At 42.8% G+C, this 27811-nt stretch overlaps 1 protein-coding gene across 4 annotated transcripts in view; it reads right to left on the bottom strand.

Annotated features, from left to right (window-relative positions):
• CRHR2 (corticotropin releasing hormone receptor 2) overlaps positions 1 to 27811 on the bottom strand; it is a 153320-nt gene that overhangs the window by 2454 nt on the left and 123055 nt on the right. For all 4 annotated transcript variants that reach the window (XM_071428496.1, XM_071428498.1, XM_071428497.1 and 1 more), the window contains 3 exons: positions 22771 to 22856; positions 19583 to 19718; positions 17106 to 17147 (listed from right to left, as the gene is read on the bottom strand). In XM_071428496.1, the coding sequence (XP_071284597.1) occupies positions 17106 to 17147; positions 19583 to 19718; positions 22771 to 22856 (264 nt within the window). The remainder of the gene's footprint in view (positions 1 to 17105; positions 17148 to 19582; positions 19719 to 22770; positions 22857 to 27811) is intronic.

Here is a 27811-nt window from a genome sequence, read left to right as displayed (position 1 = left end):
GTATCCTTTGAAAGCCTTTTAATAAATCCCTACTTTATTCCTTTAACTCTGTATAGCCTCTGTTCCAGGTCAGCCTCTTTAGGCACCACAGGGACTGATTCAAATGCCTGAATGGGAGCTTCTAATTCACTGATGTTCTCTTGAGTACTTGACTCAGGGAAAAAACATTTTACACACCTCATGTCCTGTATCTGGTGTCTTAAATACCCCAGAGCATTTCCAACAAGTCTAAACATTCACAACTGAATCGAGCCCTCAGGATGGCTGGACCTGATGGATGGTGCATCCAGGTCTGTCCAGGACCTGATGGAATTCTTGGAGAGCCCCATCCCAGGGGCCCCTGCTGCCCTTGGATGTGAAGAATCACAGGGGATCTCACCAAGCTCTGGCACACCTGACCCAGCACCTCCAGCAGGCAGTGGAAGTTGCTCCACATCAGCAGAAGGTCATCCTCAAGCAGGTGCTGACCCATAGGTCAGATGAACCTTGAATTTAAGTGTAATTTTTTTTCTCCCTTGGAGTATAGAGAGAGCCCAGGAACTCTGGCTCAAATATATACATATATAAGCAAGAGAAAAACAGGAGAAGGGAACCCTAAACCTTAAACACAATGAAAGGGAAGGCTTGAAATACTCCTAAAATAGACCAAATCCCTGCCAAATCCCTGGCAGGGAAGACTCAAAGTCAGAACCTGGCATGAAGCATTTGGACCAATTTCTGGATATTCTTGTTGATATCTGCTTACTGTAGAGAGGAAACCAATTCAAACCCATAACCCAGGGAGATAAATAAGCCTACAAAATTAGGTGAGAGGAATCTGGGCCCAGATTTCTGAAGAGTCCAAAGCCTGGACTGTTCATGACACTTGGAAAGGATGCTGATGTTCTGCTGCCAACCTGGAATCTAGTGAACTTTGGAAGAAGCATTGTTACATAAAACTATATCAAGCCAGAGCCTCCTTTAACCAAAACCATCGTTTTTTACAAAGAGGGGTTATAGATAATGCAATATAGACATTACACCTCAACCTATAGATCTATAGATCTCCTATAGATCTCCTCCTCACCAAGAGGGAACCAGTCAGTGTGGTCAAAGAGGATGATTCATCTCCTTCTAAAGCAGGTGTCCAAAACAGACCAGATATTTGTGGTCAGATGAAAAATACCTATTTCCTTTAATTGGTTATAAAATGAGTCTAGACAACAAGCTCTATTTAAGATGTCTGGATTATAAATTTAGGTAAGTTCAGACAATATTGTTATCTAATCATGGATATTTTTTAGTCTTTATCATGTACTTATTTTCACTGCATCCCCCAATAGTAAAGGATTGTTTGAAGCCCCATTTTACCACAGACAAGGGGAACTTTGGGCATTATCAGCAGTGATGCTGTTGTGGAGGAGACCTCAAAGGCATCAGCTGCCATGGCAACTGCACAAGGCCTGGGAGGAGCTTTCAGAGCCTGTGAAGCCCTTGCTGGCACAGGTTCTCAGCTCTCAGCACCTGGGTGAGGTCAACCCAAGCCACCCTGGGCGTGTCTGTCACCACCACTGGCGCTGCAGGGAAGGTGGAGTTGAAAATAAAATTGCTCAAAGATGAAGAAACATTGCTTTTCTTCATTTATTTGAGAGCTTGGGGACTGTCTGCAGGGGCTTTGTGAGGTCTACTCAAAACACAAGGAACACACAGTCTCCAGCCCCACTTCAGAGCAGCTCAAATGTCCTGTCTAAGTGTGCTCAGATGAGTTGCAACACCTCAGGATTGGAGGTGTTTCCAACCCAAACCACACACCCTGTCAGTTTTAGGTGCCCCAGATGAACAGGGTGAAGGCCCCATGGTTAAAACACAGAAGAGTTCACAAGGAGGACACAGAAAAGGGGAAACTGCTCCTCTTCTCTTGGCTGGTTTCAATTGTCCCATTTCTGGGTGGGCTTTCAGAGCCCTGGGCTGTAGCACTGCTTGTGAGAAACTGTGAGCAGACAATCCCCTCCCAGCACAGCTTTGCCCATGGAATACTGCAGGTCTTTGAGTACCAGCCTGGAAAACACTTTTGCAATTGCCTCTTTAGGGCCTTTTCAGAGGAATCCTCAACCTGGAAATGTGGCTTTTCTATCAGAGCCCTTCTAGAGGCAGAGATTGGGCAAATCAGAGCAGAGGGTTTCTTTCTTTCGTTGTGTTCTCAGCTGTGATCTGTGCTACTGCCATGGTTGGCATGGTGGTTTTAGGTCATAGCTTGGACTCTGTGATCTCAGAGGTCTTTTCCAACCTAATTGATGCTTCTGTGATTTAAGACAAGCAGCTGCAGATTTCTAAGGTAAGGTGAGGAGAAAGCTACTCTGGGTTTCTTCTAATTTTCAATCAATGATTTGTTTCAATATAAATAATAATGTTTTTTACACTTAGTAGGGGTCAGACAGAACCTAATGAAACAAAGAATATGGGGGAATAGAGCTGGAGAAAGAGAAGAGAGAACACCAATAAAAGGGAAATTAAAGACAGCACTGCCAGGAAGAGCATGATCATCATGAGTGATTTGGAGATGAGAATGAGAACAATGTGGTTCAACAACAGTGCAGAGGATTTCTGGAAGAGCCTCTCATTATGGAGCAGTAGCTTCAACACCTCTCCAGCAGTTTCATGATGGGGTTTGATCAGGTTATAAAATGAGTTGAATGGCACAGTTATATGAAACAGCAGAGTCAGGAGGGATGGACTCCATCACCAACTGCAGCAGCCTGGACCATCATCCCCTTCTCCCCAAAATGACCTCCCTGGCTCACTGAGCCCTCCTGGGAACCAGGAGGAACACTGGAAAGCTGTGCCATGGTGTTGTACTTGGGAATTCACTATTGGCAAACCTACCGTGGTTCCACCTGCAGTGGGATCCTTGCCCCAGGTTCTGGATGGGAGGGAGGATATAAAGCACACCCAGAAGCAAATCCATGTGCCAGAGTCCATGTAAAGGAGGAGGCACCTCCCCTGACAGACTCACTCCTAATCTTGGCCAATTATCACAGAATCACTGAATGGTGTGGGCTGGAAGAGACCTTAAAGTTCATTTTATTCCAGCCCCCTGCCATGGACAGGGACACCTTCCACTGGACCAGGTTGTTCCAACCCCCATCCAATTATTGGATCCATTATTTATGCTTCCAGTACAGACAGTGGAGAAAGAGACACAATTGCCCTGAGGATGGCACTCAGACCTGTGGAATTAAACACTCCTTGCTCCTCTGGGGACAAACCCAGCCTAACTGAATGCTTAAACCAGACAAGTGGTTTAAGTAACACATGAACCACTGTCATGGGAAGCTGTCCCCTGAAGCCCTGAGATGCACAGGGAAGTTGCTTCTTGAATGCTCCTTTCTCCCCAGATGTCACCAAATGCTGAGGTTTAGAAAAATTTTCTTCCTTTCTTCTGCAGTGAAATTTTGTGGGTTGGGTTTTTTTTTGTTGTTGTTGTTGTTTGGGTTTTAATATTTTTTATTTTTTGTGGGTTTTTTTGTTGTTGTGGTTTTTTTTTTTTTTTTCCCCTGAGGAACCAGTGTGAAGTGATACTTACTCAGCCACTGAAGCCAGATTAGATTTATCATTTGTGCTTCAAGCCAACCAAGTCAAAAAGAGCCACCTGGAGATAAAGATGTGAGTCTAAACAAGCAGTTGGCTTTTGTGATATGGTCTGAGACAGGATTAAAAAAAAATAACAAAAATGCTGTCTTCTTGTACAGCTGGAGCCATTCCTAAGGGACTGGGCACATGGAAATGGGCTCTGCACTTTCAAGGGTGAGGGCAAAGCATTTTTTAATGACAGAATAATTAACTGCAATTAGTATGTGACCAGAGTGCAAGCAGAAAATGTTAAGGCCAAATTTATATCCTGTACTTGAACTCAGAAACAAGATGCTAGGTTAACTTTAGGCAAGAAAAGAAAAAAAAGTGGCTGTGGCTACTGTAATAATGTGTTAAAAGACACCAAAAAAAGGCTATAGCACAGTGGAAGAGTAAAAGAAAAAGAGAATGCAAAATACCAACTATCAAACATGGTTGTTAATCTCTGTAAGAGCAGCCTCCTCTATTAATTAAGCCTTTCTAGAGTCAAGACCATGTCCCAGGGTCAGCATTAGCACATTTATGACCTGCAATTGCCCAAGGATGCTCTGGGCTGTCATCAGTGCTTAGAGCTCCACAAGGAGCCCTGGAACACAAATTATCAGCCTCACCTCTGTGGAACTTTAGTTGCTTGAGAGGAACCAAAATTTCCCCTGCTCTGAGCACAGAGTGCCTGTGTTGACCCTTGGTCTGTCTCTTTCTTGCAACAGGTCCTTTTTCAGAAATGCCCTTTTCAGCTCTTTCTGCCATGTGTAAAGTCAATAATCCCAGTTTCAGAGCTGTGGTCAAATCAGGTTTGCCAACATTCTTTGTGCCTACAGAGCGTGGGCACTGCTTTGGAACAGTCAAGAAAAAGGATTTGGATAATGGGATGAAAGGAAATCAGTGGGGAACTTTTTCTCTTCTGACTGGATCACCTAATCAGAGCACCTGTCAGACTTATAGAGCATATTAAATAAAAAGTACTGTTAAAAACCTCTTTTTTCCCTCCTCCACAGCAGAGTAACAAAATAAATGAAAGAGATGGAGAGAAGGATGAAAACATTCAGAGAAGGTTTTCTGTTGACAAAATAGACATCAACCTTGTGCTGCTATTACCTGTGCTAGACACTGCTGAAATAAACTGCAAGAAATTGCATCTGCAAGAAACTGATAGAAACTGCATTTCAACTAGAAATGAGCTGAGAAAAGAGCCTTGAGTAACATTAGAAATAACATTTTGGAAGAAATGTCATGTATCATTAGGAGAGAGGAAGAAGTTTTGATCCACTTACACAGAACAAAGGGGACGATTCACCTGGAACTTTTGGATGTAATAAAACTAAAATATACTAAAATATTATCTATCTATATATATAGAGATATAAACAATATTTATAATATAATATTATATAAAATAAAATATTATATATATATAAAAATAATATTTATATATAAATATACTAAATATAATATATACAATATTACTATATAATAAATATATATATATTTAAATATATAATAGTATATATAAATTTAAATAGACACTATTTAATATATTTATTATATAGTAAATATATATTTACTATATAATAAATATATTAAATAGTGTATATTTAATATATATTAAATTATATATCTAATTATTTATTTTTATAAATAATAATATTCTAAAATATAATAGTTATTATAACAGTAAGAAGAGTGGGAATAAATGAGCTGCCACAGCAATGGAAGCTGGAATTAAGGCTATTGGGATGTCACCACCCTCTGTCCCCAGGGGACATCCCTCACCTGGAAGTGTTCACAAGTGAGGGCCAGAAGGACAGCAGGTCCTCTCTTGTTAGAATCCTAACTGTAACCTTTCTGTACCAACAAACACTAACCCCCCCAAAAGAACACTGCATTTAACCTAAAGCCATAGAGAAAACATCCAAAATTAAATAATAAAACTAAAATTACAAGTGTGTAGTTTAAATAAAAGTATAACATATCACATAATTAAAAAAAAATTAAAGTTTAAAATTTTAAAATATAATAATATATGTAAAAAATAAAATAAAACTTTTAAAACAGAAACTAATTCTTCTTCACCTTCTTCTTTATGGGTTTAAGTACTATTATATAATTAAATAAAAAAAATTTGCATTACAAACCACACATAATTAATTATAAAGTTAAAAATAAAAATAATTTAAGTATTATTTCTTAATTAAACAATTTCTCTTTAAAGATGTTATTTAAAAAAATACAGCTCCATTTTTAATTTATTAAAGTGCCATAGAACTCACAGATTATAAAACTATAATATAGATAAAAACTAATAAACATCTAAATCCAAACATAAAATACCATCTCACACATTTAATCCCAACAGTAGCACAAAAAACCCATCTATATCTATATCTATATCTATATCTATATCTATATCTATATCTATCTATATCTATTTATATCTATCTATATCTATATCTATATCTATATCTATATCTATATCTATCTATATCTATACCTATTTCTATATCTATATCTATCTATATCTATATCTATATCTATATCTATATCTATATCTATATCTATATCTATCTATATCTATTTCTATATCTATACCTATTTCTATATCTATCTCAACACTCTCTGTCTGTAGAATAGTCACAGAATACCAGAATGGTTTGAGTTGGAAGGGACCTTAAAAATAATTTCATTCCACTCCTCCCACTGTCCCAGGTTGCTCCAAGCCCTGTCCAGCCTGGCCTTGGGCACTGCCAGGGATCCAGGGGCAGCCCCAGCTGCTCTGGGCACCCAGTGCCAGGGCCTGCCCACCCTCACAGGGAGAATTTCTTCCTCACATCTCATCTGTATATTCATGGTGTTCAGCAGTCTGTGGCTGATTAAGTTCTTGCTCTGCTCAAATGCCATTTTTTATTCCCAGAAATCCTGATAAGAAGGTAAATTAATTAAATGAGTAAAGTTTACATAGATCTCGATGGGCTTTAAAAAAGACTGATTTTTTTTTTTTTTTCTCTGAAAACAGGTTGCAGTGGTGAATTCAACAACTTCCACCTACATCTAAGCACCTTTTTTGCTGTGTTCCAGATCCTTGTGCTGCAGTTGGAGGTGACTGGAGAATAACTCTGGACTTTATTTCTGCAAATTGTGGAAGGCTGATGAATTTTGAATGGATCTTTTTGCAAGCTACAGATGAACAAGAGGGACTTTCAAACAATGTCCAGATGAGCAAAGTGGATCTTTAAATTTCAAGGCACTGGTCTCACTGTGCCTGACTCTGCAGTGAAATTAATTTTCATGAGATTTTTGAAGTCTTGGCCTCTCCCTGTAGAGACTTAATAAGACCTAAGGTATTGGCAGCACCTCATCAAAAAGAGACAATTAAAATAGGTCTCCATTTGTGTGAATCATTGCCCATAAATGAAGCTGAAGGTGAGAAGCTCAGCTGGTTCTGTGCATGTATTAGGTGTTTAGGATTTGAGGGGTGGGAAAATCCCATCCATTAATTAGCAGAACTTAAATAAATGTAAGGTGATGCCTTAAATGGTACTTTACAAGTTTTCCAAATGTTCAGGGTGTTCCTTGTGCTGGTGTTTGCAGGGTCCCCAGGATGAGGAAAGAGATGAGAATCTTGATTTCATGTTTCAGAAGGCTGATTGATTATTTTATGATATATATTATATTAAAAGAAAATTATATATTAAAACTATACTAAAAGAGAAAGGAGACATCAGAAGGCTAGAAAAGAAAGGAATGATATTAAAATCTTGTGACTGCTCAGAGTCCTGACAGAGCTGGACCTGTGATTGGTCATTAATTAAAAACAACCACATGAGACCAATCAAAGATGGACCTGCCACATTCCACAGCAGCATTATTGTTTACACAGCAGATAATTATTGTTTACATTTCATTTCTCAGGCCTCTCAGCTTCTCAGGAGGAAAAATCCTGGCAAAAGGGTTTTTCATAAAATATGTCTGTGACAGTTCCTCAGGGAGGATGGATGGCAAATGCTGGATTTAATAGCAAATGTTGTATTGGTCAAATATTGGCAAAGAAGCAGAGTGGCCTCAGCACAGAGAGCCCTGGGCTGACAGACCTTGGATCTCCAGGTGAGGAGCTCTGATGCTCCCAGAGAGACAGGAGTGTCTCTATCCATGTTTTATAAATCAACCACATCACTGAGCACCTGCACCTGTGCAAGGCTCCCACAGACCCAACCCCTCAGGCTAAGGGTGCTCATGTTACCATCAGAAAAATATTGAACTGAACATCCCCAGGAAGATGCCATTATCTGGATTTAATCCTCCTGAGGTCAGGAAGGGATGTAGTCAAAACAACCTGCAAGGCTCAAAGGAAACAAAAACAAAGCTTGGGCACAATGCTGGGTTTTGTTTCAGCAGGTACCCTCTATCACACCAATATTTATGTAATTGTTATGGGTTTTTTTTTTCTGCCTAAAAAAAAAAATATCCTGCTTAATTAGTCTGCAATCCCTTTTTTTTTTTGGTTGTTTTTCCCAGGGTCTTTGGCAGCAATTCATTACAATCTGGGGATATTTTCACAGCCTGGGATGTCTAAGTTTATTTGTAAGGCCACAGCAGTGCAATTTTGGTATCCTAAATAACAGTTCAAGAAGCTGCAATAATTCTGACCAGCCATACATTAGATTTGCCACACATTTTTGTCTGGAAACAAATGCTGCTCCTTTCTTCTGGGCCACAAAGCACCAGAACTGCCCACAGCAGAGCGAGGCCAGGGGTGCACCCAGCCCACCCCAAGCCCCTCTGGCTTTGCTGTGGGGTGCTCTGGAGTCACCCTCACATCAGCAGTGGTGTAATGAGGAGGAAAATGGGATGGGAAAGGACCCTCAGGGCAAAGGGAATTAAACTTTAGCCCTCCAGTCCAACTCCATATTCATATTTTTTCAGAGATTTTAAGGAATGCTTAATGCACATCCTGTGGGCTTGGGATGAATAATGTGGAGCCAGCCTGGGCTGATGGGCAGGGGATGAGAAACCATTTCAGGGGTGACTCAGAGCTGGCAGTTCTAATTAACAGCCTCCCAAGATGATCAGATCAAAGCAAGCCACTTTGAGCTTAACAGATTTTGAAAGACAGATGATGCTTGGCTAAAGGGTCAACAGAAAAAAAAATTAAACATATTTATCTTTGCCTTGCACCTTGTTGTGAGAATAATTTACAGTGGCATCTGATCTATTCCTCTCTGATGATGTCTTCTCTCCAAGCCAGTTAATTGCATTTTAAATGTCGGTTCATGGATGATTATTGATATTGGTCAGATAATACTGAGTCTGAGTCCTGAGCTAAGAATTCAGGCTCTAAAAGGATGTTTTCAGACTCAGGTCTGGCTGGTTATGTATCCATCCAGGATATGGATAGAAATGAAGGACAGGCACTTTATTATGGACACAGAACTCATAATTATATAATAATTAAGGTAGGAAGGGATATCAGAAGGCCTCTGGTCCCATACCGTGATCAGAGCACATCCAACACAGTGGTTTTATCCAGTTTTGAAATTATATCAGGGTCTTACCAAGTCATTTTCTGCACAAACAAGGACAGAGATCTCAAAACACCTTTGAGCCTCTCTTCCAGTGCTTCATCATCCTCACTCTTGTATTTTTTCTTCCCTGTTTAATTTTGCCTTGCTCCCTTCATTCAGCTTCAGAGTGGAGCTTGCTTTTCCATGAGCACCCCCTCATCAAGCACCATCCCTTTGTAGATGTAGGTTGTTCTCAAACCCTCTCACCTCCATTCCCAAGCTCCTGCTCTAGGATGGCCGTGCTGGGCTCTCCCATCATGGCTGGGAAGGTCTGCAAGGATCACTGAATTGCCATTCCCAAGCTCCTCCTCTGGGATGGCTGTGCTGGGCTCTCCCATCATGGCTGGGAAGGTCTGCAAGGATCACTGAATTGCCATTCCCAAGCTCCTGCTTAGGGATGGCCATGCTGGGCTCTCCCATCATGGTTGGAAAGGTCTGCAAGGATCACTAAACTCTCTAAAGGAACTGGTGGTAATTGGAAATTGCAAGAAACACTTGATAACAAGGAAAAGTGATTTCTGGAGCAGGGATTCTTACTCCTCTGTTATCCTCTGGTTGCCATCATCACTGCTGAGGTAGCAGGAGTGCAGCCAGCCCTATTTGGAATATGAAACACTTTAAATGCACTCTTTGCCTCTCTCTGAAATACTTTAGTTTGTCTCAGGAGAAAACCATCACTGTTAAAGTCTGGCTAAAAGGTAGACATGACACCAGTAATGGATGGAAGATCCCTCTTCCTTTAAAGAAACTTTGGATGAGTCAAAGGCAGGAGAGAAATGCTGGGGGTGCTGTACCATCTTCCCCTGTGGATACTGACAGTTTGGTCAGAGAGAGAAACAGAAAAACTTTGCCAGGAATTGTTCTGGGGAGTTTTAAGAAGACTGAGAGAAAGAATGAATACAGTCTTGCAGCTGGTGTTTTGAACAGTTGTTTTCTCATAAGATGTTCACCAAAGGGTGTTTCCTTAATTAGAAATCATGTGAGGGCTGTTGATTAAGAACCACTCAGGTTTTGGGTGAATGATGCTGGTTAGAAATATTGTCAAATTGCAATTAAGGAGCCTTTTGCCTCCGAGAATGTTGGAGTCAAGTGTCACCTTTCTTCCCATTCCTGACTCAATGGTGACATTGCCCTAAAGAACTGAAAGGAAAAACTGACCAGCAGTGAAAAGGCTCCAGTAGGAGGTGTGTGGGCATTCATTCCTCCAGCCCAGTTTCACACCATTCACAGAACCACAGAATGGCCTGGCTTGGAAGGAACATTGAACCTCATCCCATCCCACCCCTGCCATGGCAGGGACACCTCCCACTGTCCCAGGCTGCTCCCAGCCCCATCCAGCCTGGCCTTGGGCACTGCCAGGGATCCAGGGGCAGCCACAGCTGCTCTGGGCACCCTGTGCCAGGGTCTTACCATCCTCACAGGGAACAATTTCATCCTAATACCCAGTATAAACCTGCCCTTTTCAGTTTGAAGCCATTCCCCCTCGTCCTGTCACTACATGCTCACGTAAAGTCTATCTTTGCTCCAAAAATCTCCATTCTAAACCCTTTTTTTTTTTTAAATCCAGTGTTACCTGAAATTAAATTCAGTCTTGTGATCTGTGAGATGACTGAAAACATTTTGAGGAGCATCTTGTTTTTTTGCAGTCATTGAAACAGAAGTTCACAAGCTGCATTCACTCTGAAGTGGCATTCAACATAAATGCATACTGATTTTTCATTATGCCAATTTTCATAACACCTCAATTTCTCAGAAACCACTCATTGTCAATTTTCTTGGAAGTCCAGAGATGCTCTTTTCCACTTGGATTAAATGCAATTTGCATATTTTGCCCTCTAGTGTTTCTCTCTGTCCAAAAAATGTAACTTTTTTTTTTCCATAAAGTCTCTAAGCAAATTAATGAGTCAAGTGCCAAGGGCCCCTTGTGCCCACCCATGGCACACACACACTTTATTCAAAACAACTTCAGACCTTTTCAGAAGCAATAAAACACAAAAAGCTGCAAACTTTTAATCCAAACTGCTTCTCCTCCGTGGATTCACTGCAATAATTTGTCTGTAAGGCTTGGAAAGAGGGAAGGGAACAGAGCTGGGGAAGGGTCTGGAGCACAAATCTGATGAGGGAGCTGAGAAAGGGGCTCAGCCTGGAGAAAAGGAGGCTCAGGGGGGACCTTGTGGCTCTGCACAGCTCCTGCCAGGAGGGGACAGCCAGGGGGGATTGAGCTCTGCTCCCAAGTCAGAAACAACAGGACAAGAGGAAATGGCCTCAAATTGCAGCAGGAGAGGTTTAGATTGGACATTTGGAAGAATTCCTTCACTGAAAGGGTGGTCAGGCATTGAAAGGGCTGACAAAGTGGTGGAATGCCCATCCCTGGAAGTGTTCAAAAGCTGTGGATGGGGACATGGTGTGGTGGGGGCTTGGCAGTGTGTGATGAATGGCTGAACTTGATTATCTTAGATTGTTTCTTTGATTTACTGATTTTTTTATCTTCAGCTGAGGGGCCTGACAGCCTCTCTCATGCAGCCAAAAAAGCCTGAAATTATTTCAGCTTCACAGTCCAGGAGCTGTGTGAAGCACTGTGTTCTGTGGAAAGGAGGGCAGGGGAGGTGGCTGCAAGCCCAGGTCAAATGTCCACTCAAAAATGAAGGAAATAAAATCAGACTGTTTGAAATTCTTTGCATGGACTGAATTTTAAAGCTTCACTTTTCCCCTCCAGTGCTGCCACATTTGTGAGACCAAATCCCTGAAAATCAGGACATTTTGTGGTGGTATCAGGGGTTACCAAGGTGTCATTTTTGGTTAGATCTCAAGGCATGTTTGTTTAAATCAACAGAAGTTACAGAGAAAAAACTCTCAGCTGTTTCATTTTCCAAACTTCACAGACAGAACTCTAGGAACACAGACAAAGGGACAGAAACTTCACAGAACAGAATCCCTGAATCCCAAAATATCTCAGCTTGGAAAGGATCCATAAGGATCATCGAGTTCAACCCTTGCCAATTCTGTAGGCAAACTCTACTTTGGAACAGCCTCTCACATCCTGAGTGTTTTTAAGATGCTGATTTTGATTTTTAAACCCAGTTTTAGTTGTGCAGAGGTTTTGGAGCTACACAGACTGCACTGCTCAGATATTGTGGGAACTGTACTGAGGGGTACAGCATAAAGCTACCAGAGCCAGCAGAATTTTACTCTTTAGTTTTCAGTTCATGCAGGTTTGTCAGGACACATGGTCCCATTTCCTGTGTCAAAATGCAGCCTTAAGTAATATTTCTGCCTTTTGCTCAGATTCCAGTAACTGCTATTAATGCTTTCCCTGTACCCAAACCAAGTGTTTTTTCACATCAGATTGAGAAATAGTCTCAACATTTACTAAATCTCACTGCAAAATCTCTACGTGCACTTTAAAACACAAGCAGTAAATTCATTGCACAATTTCCTTTCCTCACAAGGGACTGGTGTTAATTGTAGGCTCTCCTTATTCTGAGAACATTAAAATCCATCACAACTTTTCAAAGGCTGCATCCAATTCCAGCCTGGACAGGGAAGGAATTTTGCATGGGTCCCTCAGTGGCTGCTGAAAGCAACATCTGGATGGATCCCAGCTGGCTTTCCCACCTCCCAGTCAGATGAGTGTGGCATTCACATTCTCTGATAAAATCCCTTCGCCCAGGATTTTTCTCCTGGGAAGCTGAGAAGCCTCAGAGAAAAGGAAAACAATTCTTATCTCATTTGCTTCTCCTGTGTTGTGCTCATGTGGAATGTGTCTGTTATTTTAGTCCCTATTATTCTCCTTCTTCCTCAAAAATACTTCCTGATGAGAAAACTCAGTGAAATCGCACACTGAGCCTCAGGAAAAAAAAAAAAAAAACAAAAACCCAAATCAGGGTTTTTAATGTTGTTTCCTAGGGAGTAGAACATCCCTACAGCCATTCTTTCACACCTGAGGAACCCACAATGGTGTTTCCTCTGCCTTCCACTAAATGCAGCAGCTTTTAGTCCAATAGCAAAAGGAAACACATGAATTGTGAAGGGACAAGTCTCCCAGATATGAAGCACTCATTGAAGATCTTATGAGGGAAACTTTGGGGTTTTTTTGAGGGCAATCCATAATTTTTGAGCTCTACTACAGACAGCTACTGGCAGTTTGTAAGTGCCCAGCAGGATGCGTATCAAACACAGGATGGGATGGATGGAGCTGAGATCACAGCATTATTAAAGCTTAAATTGATGGATTTTCCAGGCTTTTTGCTTGTGTCATCATTCAGAGAAAGCCTGGCACTGGGGATGGGGGGGTGATGAGTAAGCTGATAAAGACCTTTACATGCATTTAAAGAACCCAGCTCTGCTGTAACTGGAAAACCTGAATTATTTAAAACCTTCTGAGACAGCAAGTTATCAATCCATCCACCACAGCCATGAACACTGAAGAGATATCTCACTGAAGAGATACCAACAAGGCTTCAGTGATTTCTATGAAGCTTTCAGGCTACTGAAAGGCTGCTCCTCACAGGTTATTTTTCCCTTTTTTGAGCAAAATCTGGCACCTCATGGGGATTGAGTGGCATTGCCTTCATCACCACTTCTAGTAGGGATGCCTGGCTGGGAGCAGCTCAGCTTTTAAAATAGTGCACTGTGAAATGCAAATTTGTGTTCTGGACAATGTGATTACACACCCAGAAAGCTCTGAAAATTCACTGAGTTTGCTGCTTCCTTCAGTGCTGTGCAAAGCTGAGGCTTGAACAGAACAGGAAATTTTATCCTGCAAAAGCTTCCTGATATTCCAAAAAAACATTGTCACAGTACATTAAGATGAACCCAAAGTTTTTTTCACAGTTTTAAAATAGACAATATTTAATATTTGGGGGTTTGGACTTGTGGTTCACCTCAAAGAAGCAGTCAGAGAGTTGCCATGGTTTAGTCAATCAAGTGGAAGTTGCACATTAGATGTCAAAAAAAGCTACAGGGAAGATTTCCCTCCCAAATTCAGCTTTTGTGGGTGCCCACATGGCAGCAGGGTGTCTGGGCATGCAGTGGAGAGCCAGCCCAGACTGGAGCTGCTCAGGTGAGCAGATGGAGATGCTTGTTGTAAACCAAGCTGATAAAAAACTCCAAAAGCAAAAAGGTTTTATTGGCTGGCTTGAATTACTGCCAAAGAGCCATCTGAAAAACCCCATTGGATCCCAGCTGGCTTTCCCACTTCCCAGCCAGATGAGTGTGGCATTCACATTCTCTGAAAAACCCCTTTGCCCGGGATTTTTCTCCTGGGAAGCTGAGAAGCCTCAGAGAAAAAGGAAAACAATTCTGATCTCATTTGCTTCTCCTGTGTTGTGCTCATGTGGAATGTGTTTGGAGATTGTTCACCCACAAGTGATTGTTCCATTGGATTCTGCTGGGAGTTGTTTTCACTCTTTGGCCAATCAGGGCCAAGCTGTGTCAGGACTCTGGAAAGAGTCAGTTTTTATTATTATCTTTTTAACCTTCTGTAAGTATCCTTTCTGTATTCTTTAGTACAGTATAGTATCGTAAAATAATAAATTAGCATTCTAAGAACATGGAGTCAGATTCATCATTCCTCTCTGCCACAAGGGTCCCTGCAAATACAACAGATGAGAATCTCCTCCAGATCCTGGATCAGCTGGTAAGAGCAATGGGGCTGCCTCAGATCCTCTGCAGCCTCCCCAGCAGCACCAGATATCTGAGTTTAGGGACATGAATCAACATCCCAAGCTGGGTGTCTCAACCTTGGACAGACTCCCTCAGAAATACCTACTCCCAGTGTGATACAGCTGGAAAGTCAGGTCTGGAATCAGTCCAGATCTCCCAGTAGATTGCTCTCAAGGCCTAGAAGTGCATGAGGTGAATCACCCTCCTTTGACAGGGTCGATTATGTCTGAACTCATCAAGGCCACAGGACATGGGATGTTGGCTCATGGCTTTGGAGAGACAGCTTCAGACTGGTATAGGCAAGGGGAAGTGTGGATATTTCTCCCAGTAAAAACAGCTGAAAGAATGCCAGAACATCCAGAAGAGTGAAAACCTGCTGTGAACAGCCAACAGCTCCAAGTCTGAGTGCCACAAAATGGAAGTGGGGTGACAGAAAGTCCTGACTGGCTGTGAGATCACATGGCCTGGGTTCCAGCCCCTGATGGTCACTGGGACACCAGTGGAAAAAGGAAAAAAGACTTAATAAAAGCCTGCTATTTACAGGAAGATTCTCCTTCTGCTGGAACAGTGCAGACCTGATGAATATGACAAGTAGATCACAGAATATCCTGAGCTGGAAGGGACCCACAAGAATCATTGAGTCCAACTCCTGCAGAGACATCCCAAAAATCCCAGCTTGAGCACATCCAGAGGGGACAAGGAGGCTGGAGAGGGGCTGGGAACACAAACCCTGTGAGGAAGCCCTGAGGGAGCTGGGGGTGCTCAGCCTGGAGCAAAGGAGACTCAGGGCTGCCCCCATCACTCTCTGCAGCTCCTGAAAGGGGCCTGTGCTCAGCTGGCCCTGGGCTCTTTCTGCAGCAGCACTGACACAACCAGAGCACACAGCCTCGAGCTGCACCAGGGGAAATTTAGGTTGGATAGCAGGGAAAAGTTTTTTACAGAAAGGTGATAAAGTTCTGGAATGGCTGCCCAGGGAGGTGGTGGAGTCCCCATCCCTGGGTGTGTTTAACAAAGCCAGGGTTTGGTTGAGCTGTTGGGGCTGGGTTGGACTCGATGACCTTGAAGGTCTCTTCCAACCTGGTCATTCTGGGAATTCTGTGAATCCCTGGGAGTGTTGTCCAAACACTCCTGGAGCTCTGGCAGCCTTGGGAATGTTCCCATTCCCTGGGGAGCCTGGGCAGTGCCCAGCACCCTCTGGGGAAAAACCTTTCCCTGATACCCAACCCAAACCTCCCCTGACACAGCCTGAGGTAAATGCAGTTCTACAGGCACCTGTATTTTGGAGAAAGATTTAAACTCCCTGTTTTTTAAGAGGCAAATGTAATGGTGACAATTTATGGAAGGAAAGTTGGAAAGAGAACAGAGAAACCTGATGCCAGGATATAAAAGTGGATGTGCTTAGCTCAGAAAACTGAGCTGCTTCTTGTAAGCATCACCTCAGAATTAATGAGGAAGAGGGAAAGATATTAATGTAAAATAAAACAAAGAAATATAATAAAAATAAAATAAATTTGTAAAATGAAAATATTTAAAATAAAATTCTGCCTCTTTAAGCCATGCCCATTCTTTCTCATAGCCCACAATGAAATTAAGAAGCAGCACAAACAAAGTTTATACCAATACAGCAGGAATAATGAAATATGGAATTGATTTCTGCAGAGACTAAAATTTTAGCTGGACAAAGATGACACATTTTAATGCAGGTAAATGAGTCAATGACAATGTAAGCAGGGGAAAGATTTAAATCTCTCACACTTTGGGGTGGAAGTCAAACCCTGAGGGTTATTAGTGAAGCATTTCTTGCTTGAGTAGCAGTACCTCATATTAATTCTGATTTAATCTGTTTTCAACCCTCTTTTCTGAAGGCAACAGGCAGTGATCACTCAGAGGTAGTGACCCACATGGACAAACTCACTCAGATCAGCATGGTACTATAAAAATGGGTATGCAGCATATCCTTAACCAGAGTCCAGCTCAGAAGTAATTAGCTATGCCCAGAAATTGTAGTTTTAAATTAATGAGTAACTTCAAAGAAGTCTTAAGATGAAGAACAGAAAATTTATTATCTGGCAAAACTTCTTTCCCTCTGCCCTGATCTCACAGGTAATAGTCTGAAATTGATTTAGTTTTGAGGACAAAGGCTGGAAAATTCAGGTGCACATTAAGAGCCTTCTACAAGAGACTGATGGGACTGGGACCCCCTGTAAAAAAAATCTCAGGTCTCTGTAATCAGGCACCCAAACAAATTCCACCTCCCAGGGGTGAATTACTTACCTCACCATTCAAGAAGCAGTAAAATACTGACACAAAGAAACCCTGGAGAGAAGAGAAAGCAGGCAATTATTAGGTAAATATTTGAACACTGTTACTGACAGAGGGGATTGTCCCTGCAGCTGGGCTGAAACATCTCTACATTATCCAATCCCCCTCAGAGGAGCTGTGCCATGGCTGACAGCTCTGGGGGGACACCCCAGGCACTCACAGGGGTGTTAAATGGCTTTAGATGGTCCCAAGAGGGCAAATGCATCATCAGATTGCTTAAATTCACCTGAGCTCAAAGGCTCTGGGCAATCTGCTGACAGCAGTGACTGCAAAGGCTGGAATTCCTGAGAGTGGAATTCTGCCCATCTTGGTTTTAGGGCTGTAATTATTATCACCATGAACCACCAGAGACATTAACCAGCCACCAGAGATTCCCTGTGCCTGCTTTCTTACACACATCTTCATAGAACTAAAGAGCAATGCAGCATTTTTTTGAGATACTGAGCAACAGCAGATAAAAAATACAATCAATTTTAGAGAATCAAAGTGTGGAATTACTTCACAGGTAAAGGCCAAGCTTCCTCCCTTGTCAGGTTAAAGGGGACATTTTTTATTTTGGATATTCAGCTGTGATTTCTGGTGGGATGCAATCAGTAAGAGCAGTAACCCAACCCTAGATTTGGCTTGCCAGCTGCATGCTTGTAGTGATATCCTGGGCATCAGAGCACTTGTTCCTGCACACAGGAGGTAAAAACATCAATGTCAAACAAATTCCCACCCTAGTTCAGGAGGTAAAGCTGCAGGACCCACCTGGGCAGAAAGGAGTGGCTAAAGATCCTTCAGGGTGTTCAGTTGTTTTTGGGTTTGTGTCAGATTCACAGAGTTGGGGCAATTTCTCACATTCCACTGCCTTTTCCATCCTGTCAGAGCTCCAGTTAATCCAGGGCAGGGAGGAGATGGGGCTGATGGCTCAGAGCAGGTTGGGCAGCACAGCTCAAGTGTGTCTGAAACACTGTCCCTTTCCTCCCAGAGAAATTCCTACCAAAAGTTTGTTCAGTGATCCATCCCTTGAAACATGAATGATCTTTGAATAATGGAAAATATCAGGAATTTCTCTGAAAGCAGCTGGTTAATGTTTTGTTGTCTTCCTTTCTTTTTAACCAACTAGTTCTAAACTTACACTCACCATGTCGTTTTTTTCTGAATCAGAGAAAATAGTTAAAATAAATTCCTAACATCCCTTAAAAATAAATATCACCACATTACATAACTTCTAACATTAATTAAATAATGGGCTGTTGGCTGCACAGAACAACATATCATTACTGCCCTAACAAAGAGTTTCTCCTTTTCTGGGTGCAATGAGGAACTAAAGGTGAGACTGATGGATTAAATAAACAAAAACTTGTCTGGAGACTCTTAGAAGCCAAACAGAGCAGCAAGTCCAACAGGAAGGAGCTGTTTCCCTTTGGTTTAGCAACACTGAGTCCAAGTCTGAGCCCAGTGTGTGCCCTGGGAAGAGAGAGGCACCTCAGGAGGGGGACCCCTCATCCTCTCTCAGGCAGGTGGAATGGAACATCTCTCTCTCTACTGATTTTATGTCAGGAGCTGAACTCAGTGCTGACTTAGGGGAGATGAATCCCTCCAGTCCACACTTGAGAGGATTTCCCACTCCACATGACACTCTTGTACATCTATTGTTCCTGTGTGAACTAAGCTGAGCTATTTGCTGAGAGATGCGGGACCCCAGGCAGCTCTTCCAAATGCAGTTTATTGCATCCCAGGTGTTACAGCAGCCCAGGGTGTGGGTGACAGAGCCTGTGCCCACAGCTGCCAGCTCCAGCTGCAGGCAGCCCTGCAGACCCTTTGGTTTTGGTTACAATGCATTCTATACTTTCCTTTGCTGAGCTTCTTCATACAGAAGAACCAATCTATGCCTTAACTAGTATCTATAGCCTGTCATAACTACTGTAATTACCATATTCATGTTACTATTCTCCAATCACTAAAAGTTAGTACATTACAGTTTAAGCTAGAAGTTGTTTTTCAGCTTTCTTGCAGTGGAAAATTCTGAGACCTTTTTTTTTACTTGCAGCATTTGCTGCCTTGTTTGCCTGTGCTGTCTTTCTGCTTGGTAAAAACATCTTCTTGTTTGAGGTGGGTTTATCCTTTGCTCTAAGCCATAAAAACCCCTTCTAACTCACACAGCCTTTGCCTCCTTGGTTAGCCAGTAAGACTGGCTCAGCAATTCTTTCCTTCTATATCAAAACTTGCATTCATTTCTATTCCTTCATCAGATTCTACATTCAAAAATTTTTCTGCCAAGCACACATATCTGTGAGATTTCTTGTCAAGCTTTCATCCTTCCTAACAATTTGCAACTATAATTTCTATCACAGACTTCATTGCCTGAAGTTTCATGGCTGAAAAGCAGCGAGGACAGAGCTGTATAGAGGATAGAGCTTTCAGCTGTAAGCCTGCTCTCTTACCTGAAAAGACTGAAGGAAGGAATTGAAATAGATGAAAACAATCTGGGAAATGTCATCCTCGCCAGGGTTGACAAAGAAAAGCATGTAGGTGATGCCAAGCAGGGGCAGGAGAACCAACGTGGCCTTGACTGCCTTCCTGTGGGCAGGGAACAGGAAACAAATGAACTGTCACTGTCACATTGTGTGAAAAATCCTCTTTACCTGGGATTCTGCTCCTGGGAAGCCTCAGAGAAAAAGGAAAACCATATTATCTCATTAGCTTCTCCTCTGTTTTGCTGCTTTGGAGATTGTTTATCCAACAGGTGGGTGTTTGACTGGTTTGATGTGAATTGTTTTGACTTAATGACCAATCATGGTCAGGCTGTGTCAGGACTCTGGAAGGAGTCACAATTTTCATTACGATCTTTTAGCCTTCTGTCTGTATCCTTTCTCTATTCTTTAGTATAGTATTCCATAATATAATTATAATATAATATAATTATAATATAATTATAATATTATAGAATTATAATATAATATTATAGAATTATAATATAATATTATAGAATTATAATATAATTATAATATAATATAAACATATAAAAATAAAATATAAAAAATATAATATAATAATAAATTCTAAGAACATGGAGTCAGATTCATTATTCCTCCCCATGATGGGGGACCCTGAAAATACAACATGAACACAGGGAAGAACAACCATGGAAAGGAGGAGCAGGGCCAGAGTGCCACCCTCCCTGCCTGGGCAGTCCTGCCCACCTGGGGAAGTGTCCCAGGACAGCCTTTGAATCTGCTGCTTCCCCCACTCTCTGAACTCCAGGGGGTGAATGGGAACCTGATTTATATCCCTCTCTTTCTTCCTCCTTTTCTCTCCTACCAGCGAGGCTTGCAGCCTTGGGATTCTCTGCAGGTTTGCTGAGTGATTTCTGACACCCCAGGGAGATGTGATCAGTGCCCAGCTCAGCTGAGACCCGCTCTGTGCCCAGCATTTGATGCTGTCTGCAGTGTAAACACTTTCTGCAACATCTGCCCACCCAACTCAGCTGCTCAGGGCTGTCTCAGGAACCACAAATCACAAAGCAGGTGGTGAAAGAGTGATCATAAATAATCATCAATGATTAACAGAATTATTAGGAACTAATCCTTATTATTGGTGCTGTAACAGTGTCTTGGGCTGTCAGCTGATAGCAGCATGTCATTGTATGAATACCAAGGCTGAAATTTGGCTAAATCTGTATAAATCCCTGGATAATGCCATAAGAGGTAGATAAAGACAGGCAGGGGAGCACAAAACCAGTGTCAGGATAAAGTGCCAGCCTTAAGGAACCAGCTGCCACACAATTTAATATCTGCTTAGCAAAGGGTTGCACTGCTCTGCCTTAGAGCATCAAGGCTTTGCTGGAATTCTAGAAGTTTCCATTTAGGCTGGAAAAGACAACTCCCTCAGAGAGCCTGCAAGGATCATTGTCATCTGTTCAGGAACAATGGCAGTTGCTGTAGATTGATTCACTCTAATGTTTCTAATGCCTCCCTGCAAGCTGCTGAAGGGATAAAAATGTACTGAGGTTTGAATCAAGGCTTTTTCAGGCCAGTTTTAGTTTTATGGCATGAGGTTTGAGCAAGAAAAAGGGATGTTCTTCCCTTCATTTCTCAGGAAATGTGCAGAGAAGGGTCTGAACTTCAGACCCTGTATGAACTTCACTAACAAAACCCTGACAGGAGCAAAAGGAAGGAATCAGGCAAAACAACAGAGCCCATTACTGCAGCAAAACTGCCTCCAAAGTGCAGCCTGATTTGAGGACATCAAGATGCAACTCAGCTTGATATGCTGAGATTTTATCCAGAAATGAGTTAGAGTGACTGATCTCACTCCACAAAACCTGTGCCATTTCCTACTGCAAGGACCTGATAGTCCCTAAGTCCTTCAAATATCTTCCAAGATACTGCAGATGACAAGAGGAGGGCACTCAGCATCTCCTGGTGTCTGAGAATTTGCTTTTAGGCTGTTAAGGCTGATCTAAGCCCACACTGCTGTCTGCAGGGGCCAGGCCACCTTCCCTCCTGCCTTTTCCTTTCTGCCATCCCAGTGCTTGTGGGGTCTGCTGGGTGTGGGAACTCATTTCCCTGAGAAGCCAAACCCAAATGAAGGTACTGATTAGCTGAGGATCAGTTCTGTGCTACAAGCCCCTGAGTGGTTACACTAATTCTGGCAGCAGCTGGAAGGAAGGGGCACAATCACCCCTCGTTCCCCTCCCCTACATTTTAAATGGAGCATTAAATACCTGTATGCATACATGTGGTGGTTTGATAGGAAATGTGTTTTTTGGGATGCTATGGTTGGGCCAATGGATATTCAGATTTTAATACTGGCATCCCAAAAAACACATTTCCTGTCAAACCACCACAATACATCAATCACAGAATTCCAGGGTTGGGTTGGAAGGTTGAAGATCATCCAGTTCCACCTCCTGCCATGGCAGGGACACCTTCCACTGTCCCAGGCTGCTCCAAGCCCTGTCCAACCTGGCCTTGGACACTGCCAGGGATCCAGGGGCAGCCACAGCTTCTCTGGGCACCCTGTGCCAGGTTCCCACCCTCACAGGGAAGAGTTTTTTCCTAATATCCATCCAAACCTACTCTCTGTCAGTTTGAAGCCATTTCCCCTTGTCCTGTCACTCCAGACCCTTGTCAATGGTCTCTCCCCACCCTCTTGCAGGCTCCCTTTAGGCTAAAATTCTGTCACCCCAAAGCCTTTTCCAGGCTGAGCAATCCCAATTCTCCCATCCTCTCCCCACTGCTGCATCCCTGGGATCATCCTGGTACCTCCTCTGGACTGGCTCCAGCAGCTCCAGGTCCTTCCTGTGCTGGGCAGCCCAGAGCTGGATGCAGCACTTACTCTATAAACATTTGTGTACATACAGAAATGGGTAAATCTGTCCTCACATGAGACCAAATCCTTCAGATTTCATGGAAAGGAGGGGATTCTCTGTGTGTTGGGGCACGCCTGAACTGAAATGGAGTGGACAGAAAAATGCAGGGAGGCTTTTCTGGAGAGCCTGCACACATAAATACTGTGGGTCTAATTTATGAGTTCCATCAACAGTGGCACCTGGAAAGACAAAGATGGGACGAGGACAGGACAATCAAGGCAGAGCTTTGTTAGCACCAGAAATCACAAGCTGACTTACCTGTACTGGATTGTTTCTGAAGTGGTTGAAGCTCTCAGCTTTGTCATTAAAATCCTAACTATGTTAAATAGAAATACAAAATTGATCTGGAAAAGAAGGGAGAGAGAGGAAAAAAATGCAACCAGTCAGTAAAATGGCTTGCAGGATATGATACACCTTAAAAAGCACATTTTATAGTTTCAATCTGACTGAAAACAGCCTTTTGGCTTTACCACTGATTGCAACAGACTCAGAAGTTTACTAGAAATACCAGATTATACAACAAAGATCCAACAACTCTTAATGCTTCCAAAACAGCAGTGAAAATGGAGTACATTATTGCCCTAAGAAAGAGCTTCTTTTTACTGCCTGTTCTCCTTTTCTGGCGAGGAACTAAAGGTGGGATTGATGGATTTGCCACTCCCCTTTTCAATCTGCTGAGCTGGCTAATTATTATTTGTGCTGCAGCCTCACCACTGAGAACTGATATTTGCTCTAATTACTGCTGTACCATCTGCTGGCAACTTTCTTGCATAGTGCAAACAGGAGATGAAAAAACCCAACAAAGTGAAGAGAAGATTGATTTTTAGGCTGTGATCAGTGGAAGGATTTGGCTCTTAGGAGCAGGTTTGGAGTTGCTTTCAGAGCATAAAGCAGGGCAGCTTACAAGACATGGGTCTGTCCCAAAGTTGTCAGAACTACACAACTGCTGAAGTCCCAGCACAGCTTGGGAAAAAATATTTACCTGACACACAATCCCAGGGGCTCCTGGCATTTTTCAGCCCCTGAATGGAACAATTCTGTGACTGACATCTGAATATTTACAAACACCCCAGCAGAGCTGCCAACTGAAAGGTGTTCTCAAAATATGCTCCTTTTTCCCCATGCTATGGGGTGTATTTCAATGTTTACGTATCTTGGCATCCATCAGAGCATTCCCTGTGGCTCCTGCTCCATGGCTCAGAACAAATGGAGCAATAAAACACCTGAGCAGACTCTGGGAGACTGGCAGCACTGGGAATTGTGTAAACACCCTATGTGAGATACAAAAATGCTGTTCTAGTAGTTAACACGGCGTTTTTGGAAATGATTTCCTCAGCAGAGCAGGGCCCTGGGGAGTACAAGAAGTAAACAAAGCACTGCAGCCTGTGTGCTTGTTCTTCTCAGATTTGTTTTTTGTCATATTAAGAGCTTGATACTGGTTCATGCTTTATTTATCAGCAACAAAAGCAGCTCCATATCTGAGGTTTTGAATTGAATCTTAAACTCCTCACACTGGTGCCTGCCCTGTTTCTCAGTAACACAAAGAGAGATGTTCAGATAGACTCTGCCCAACAGGAGGTGAATGGGGGTGACCTTCACCCACAGAATGAAAACTTCCCTCTGCAATTCTGCTGCTGAATCTTGAGGTTCTCTATCAGCTCAGAGCCATGCTTGAGTTATTTCTAACAAGGGTGCAAAAAAGGCATCAATCCAAAATGTGCCAGTTTTGCAATTGTAATGAAAAGTGCCAGACTGAATTACAGACTCCAAGGTAAGAGAAAATTCCAAATATCAGTGGGGCTGATCACATGGCATTATAGTGATGAGCTGGGTGAAGAAGGCATTTCAAGTTTCATGAGTCCTGCTTCAATGTGACAGCATCCTGCCATCTGAACTGGAAATTCAAATTGCCACAGCCTGCATCAGAAAATGAGGGATTCTGGCCTTTTGTGAAATTCATTTGCAGAGGCGTGATTCATCAGTCCAGAAGAATTGCTAGCTGAAAATTCTGGGAGTTCTTTCACCAGAAACACTCTCGTCCTATAAAAGTCTGGGTTTAATTCTCCCAGTTCAGCTGCCCAAGCCCAGAGCAGAGCAGCACCTGAGGCACCCCTGAAGCCTGTGAGTGGCACTGGCACATGTGACACAAAGCTGGTGAGAGACCTCACCTCTCTGCAGGAGCACCAGGAAGGCAGATTCCTCAGTGCTGACTTAAAAAACTGCCCAGGTGTCTAAGGAACCCTGCCAGAACATAATTTCTAAGTCCATTTTCTAGGAGAAGGTAACAGCAGCATTGGCCACTCAAACTGAATCCTCCTCCTGAGTAATCTCATCTGAACTTCAGAGTGACTCTGAATCTGCTTCTTCCATCATTGTTGTAGTCTTTTACCAGTCTGCCTTTACCTGCAAACCAGAGAATTGGGTTTTTTTTTAAAAGGCTGGTGAATGGGACAGGGGGAAGGAGAGTATCCTGAGCTGGAAGGAAGGTGCTGGAAAAATGGGTCTCATGTGTGCACCCAAGAGGTGATGGCTTGGATGCAGGGGACCACCACTGAGTCAGGAGAATCCTCTGGCCTTTTCAGTACATGAAGGGAGCTTAGAAAAATAATTCACAACTGTTGTGTTGTGTCTGTGTAAGTTGGACTGTTCTGTTCCCCTATCATGCAATGGTTCTGCCCTGGTTCTCCCTTCCCTCCTTTATGGTGCCAGTTATCCCAACTCCTCCCCAGTTGCCTTGAGATCAAGGTACCCTTTCTCAAATCCCTCCCCGGTGCCCTGTCCGTCACTTGGTGCTCCCACCCTTCTCTCTGGAACTCTCTGGAAACTTCCAGCTAGAGCATCGAGTGATTGGTTCAGGGGCCGGGGCCCCACCCTCAAGTTATCCCCATTGGTGTTCTCCCTAAGTCAATCTTTTGTATCCCACTCCCCTCTGAAACCCTATTCATCCAAGGACTGCCTCCTCCCGTGTCCCTCCCTCCTTATAAACTGTTGCAACCGCTCCCTCATTCTCTTTGGCTGTTGGTTTCCCCTGGGACCCAATAAACCTGGATTCACCACAGCTGGAGAGCGCGCTCTGATTTCTGCTGACTGTAGCCACAAGCCAAGCCATGTCCTACTACAAAGTCACGCTGCTGTCACAGCACAGAGCGTTGGCCTCAGGTGCTGTCCCGAACCATGGAGATCAGGACAGTGCCCCCATACTGCTAGCAGTGCTGGATAGCTAGCAGGGACATCCCAGAAGGACAATCTTTTTCCAGCTGGACCGGACAACTCCTCACACAACTCCTTTTGGCTTTAGAATCTCCTTTAGAATGTGTGAAGCTCCTTCAAGGCTTGGTTTTCTGTTGTCATCTCATTGCAGGGGTTCCATACTGTTGTCTCCTTATCACAAAAGTTTCAGACCTTCTTGGTGTTCCTCGTGGGCAGCTCCTCAGAGCACTCACTCCTTCTTCTTCACAAAGCAGCCAACTGACTCCAGTTCCCTTCTCAAGGGGCCACCCCACTCTTTTATAGCATCTTCTTCTCACTGGTTACAGCTGTGGCCTGGTAAAGTCAGGCCTATTCCTAATCTTTGATAATTGGCCCAGCTGCAACTCCTGAGGGATAAGATTACTTTCTGCACTATCTTTATTTTCTTACATTCTATCTCCTTACTTAGGAGAAAGTTTTCCACTTTCTCCTAAGTTTCTCTGCCCAGCTGTTTCTGCAGCAGAACAGGACATAGGTGCATTCCTGTTACACACACAGCTCATGCTGCTGGCTTCATCCCACAGTTTCTCCAGGAAAAGGAATAACTGATTCTTCCCCATTCTGGATTTAGTACCTAAGAGAAAAAAGCGAAGTGATTTGGCCTTGGCTATAAATCAATTCCATCCCAGAGTGAGGATTAGAAGAGCAAGAGCATAAGGAACTGAGCTGGGTTGGCATAATTTCTTGTCAGATTAAGCAGTTGGTTATCCCAAGATCTATTTGTATTCACTGCAAAGAAGTGGAAACTTTTCAACAGTGGTTCATTTGACATATTTTAAATGAGTGGCTTTGAGCTAACAGGGCTTGGACTTGAAGCAGTTGCCCACACAAATATTCCACTGATCTTCAGAAGTTATCCCACATGAGCTTCAATGAAGTGAATGGGGCTGTGTCAATGAGGTTCTGTGACACTGCAGTCTATGGAAACTCAAAAATGTTTGAAGGCACCAACATTTTGTCTCTCTTTAGGTTTCTCTGAGAGATCTCCAAGACTTGGATAGGGTCACCCCTACAATGCAGATCTTAGCAAGCAAAAAATCCAAGGGAGAAGAGGAAAATGTGGTCACAGAAAAATACTTTCTTTTCTAGAAGCACATTTCAGTGTGTTCACTTTTAATGATTTCTTTAAAAAAACCCCCACTCTGATGGCACTCTGAACTCCATTTCAGAAAGACACTTGGCTCAGTAGGGTCTTTTAGCAGCACTCAGAGATGTCTGAGTAAACTATTTTAACTATTTCTGAATTGATCTGAAGATCAATTTTTGGTGCATAATCAGATGGGGTTTTAATTGTCTATTTGTCCTTGCTGGGCCTGAGACCACAGCTCGTGGGGATGATGGGGGCAGTTTGCTCAGGAGAGGGGACATGAACTGGGAATCAAGCAGGGAAGAGGCTGCTGCACACAGCCTGCAAGGGCTGAAGGCTGGGAGATGAAAATGGAGCTGTTTTCTCAGCTGGAGAGAATCCATCCAGTTCTAGTGGCTACCAGACTGAGCCTGATTTACAGCAGAGCAGATGAAGGCTCTGCTCTTTGTTCCTCAGCTAGATCACAGTGTTTCAGAGGGAGAAGGATCTCACTCCACTGCAAAGTGAGTTTTCCTAGGAAAGAGCCTAAGTGCTGTATTAACCAAAGCTCACAATTATTTGTCAAGGACTTCTTTGTTATTATCAGAGCTCTGTGTCAACAGATTAATTCCTCAGGGCTGGGCAGCTCTAACAAAACCCACACATCAGTTCCATCAATGGAAACCCAGGAAAGGTCATTTAAGAGAGGTAATGATAAAAGGCAGTGCATCCTTTTTATTTCTCTTTAGGCTCATTTTCTATTTTCATCCATTTCTGTTTATCCATGTTTTCTGCTTCCTAATGGAAAATATAACTAAGGATTTTTACCTTGACATTTACTGGTAAATAAAATGAATCCAAAGGCAAAGTCTTGAAGATAGAATAAAATGGCTTATTTCTTCTTCTCCTTTATTTATGCCATGCTAAGAATATCATTGTTACTGGAATAAGACCCTCTCCAAGTACAGATGGGAAAAAAAAAAG

Source organism: Agelaius tricolor, unplaced genomic scaffold (genome assembly GCF_023055355.1).
Source record: "Agelaius tricolor isolate 1412-34295 unplaced genomic scaffold, bAgeTri1.0.p SCAF_6, whole genome shotgun sequence".
NCBI classification, from domain to species: Eukaryota; Metazoa; Chordata; class Aves; order Passeriformes; family Icteridae; genus Agelaius; species Agelaius tricolor.
The sequence above is the reverse complement of the archived record's forward strand: the minus strand, read 5'-3'. Positions and strand labels throughout refer to the sequence as shown.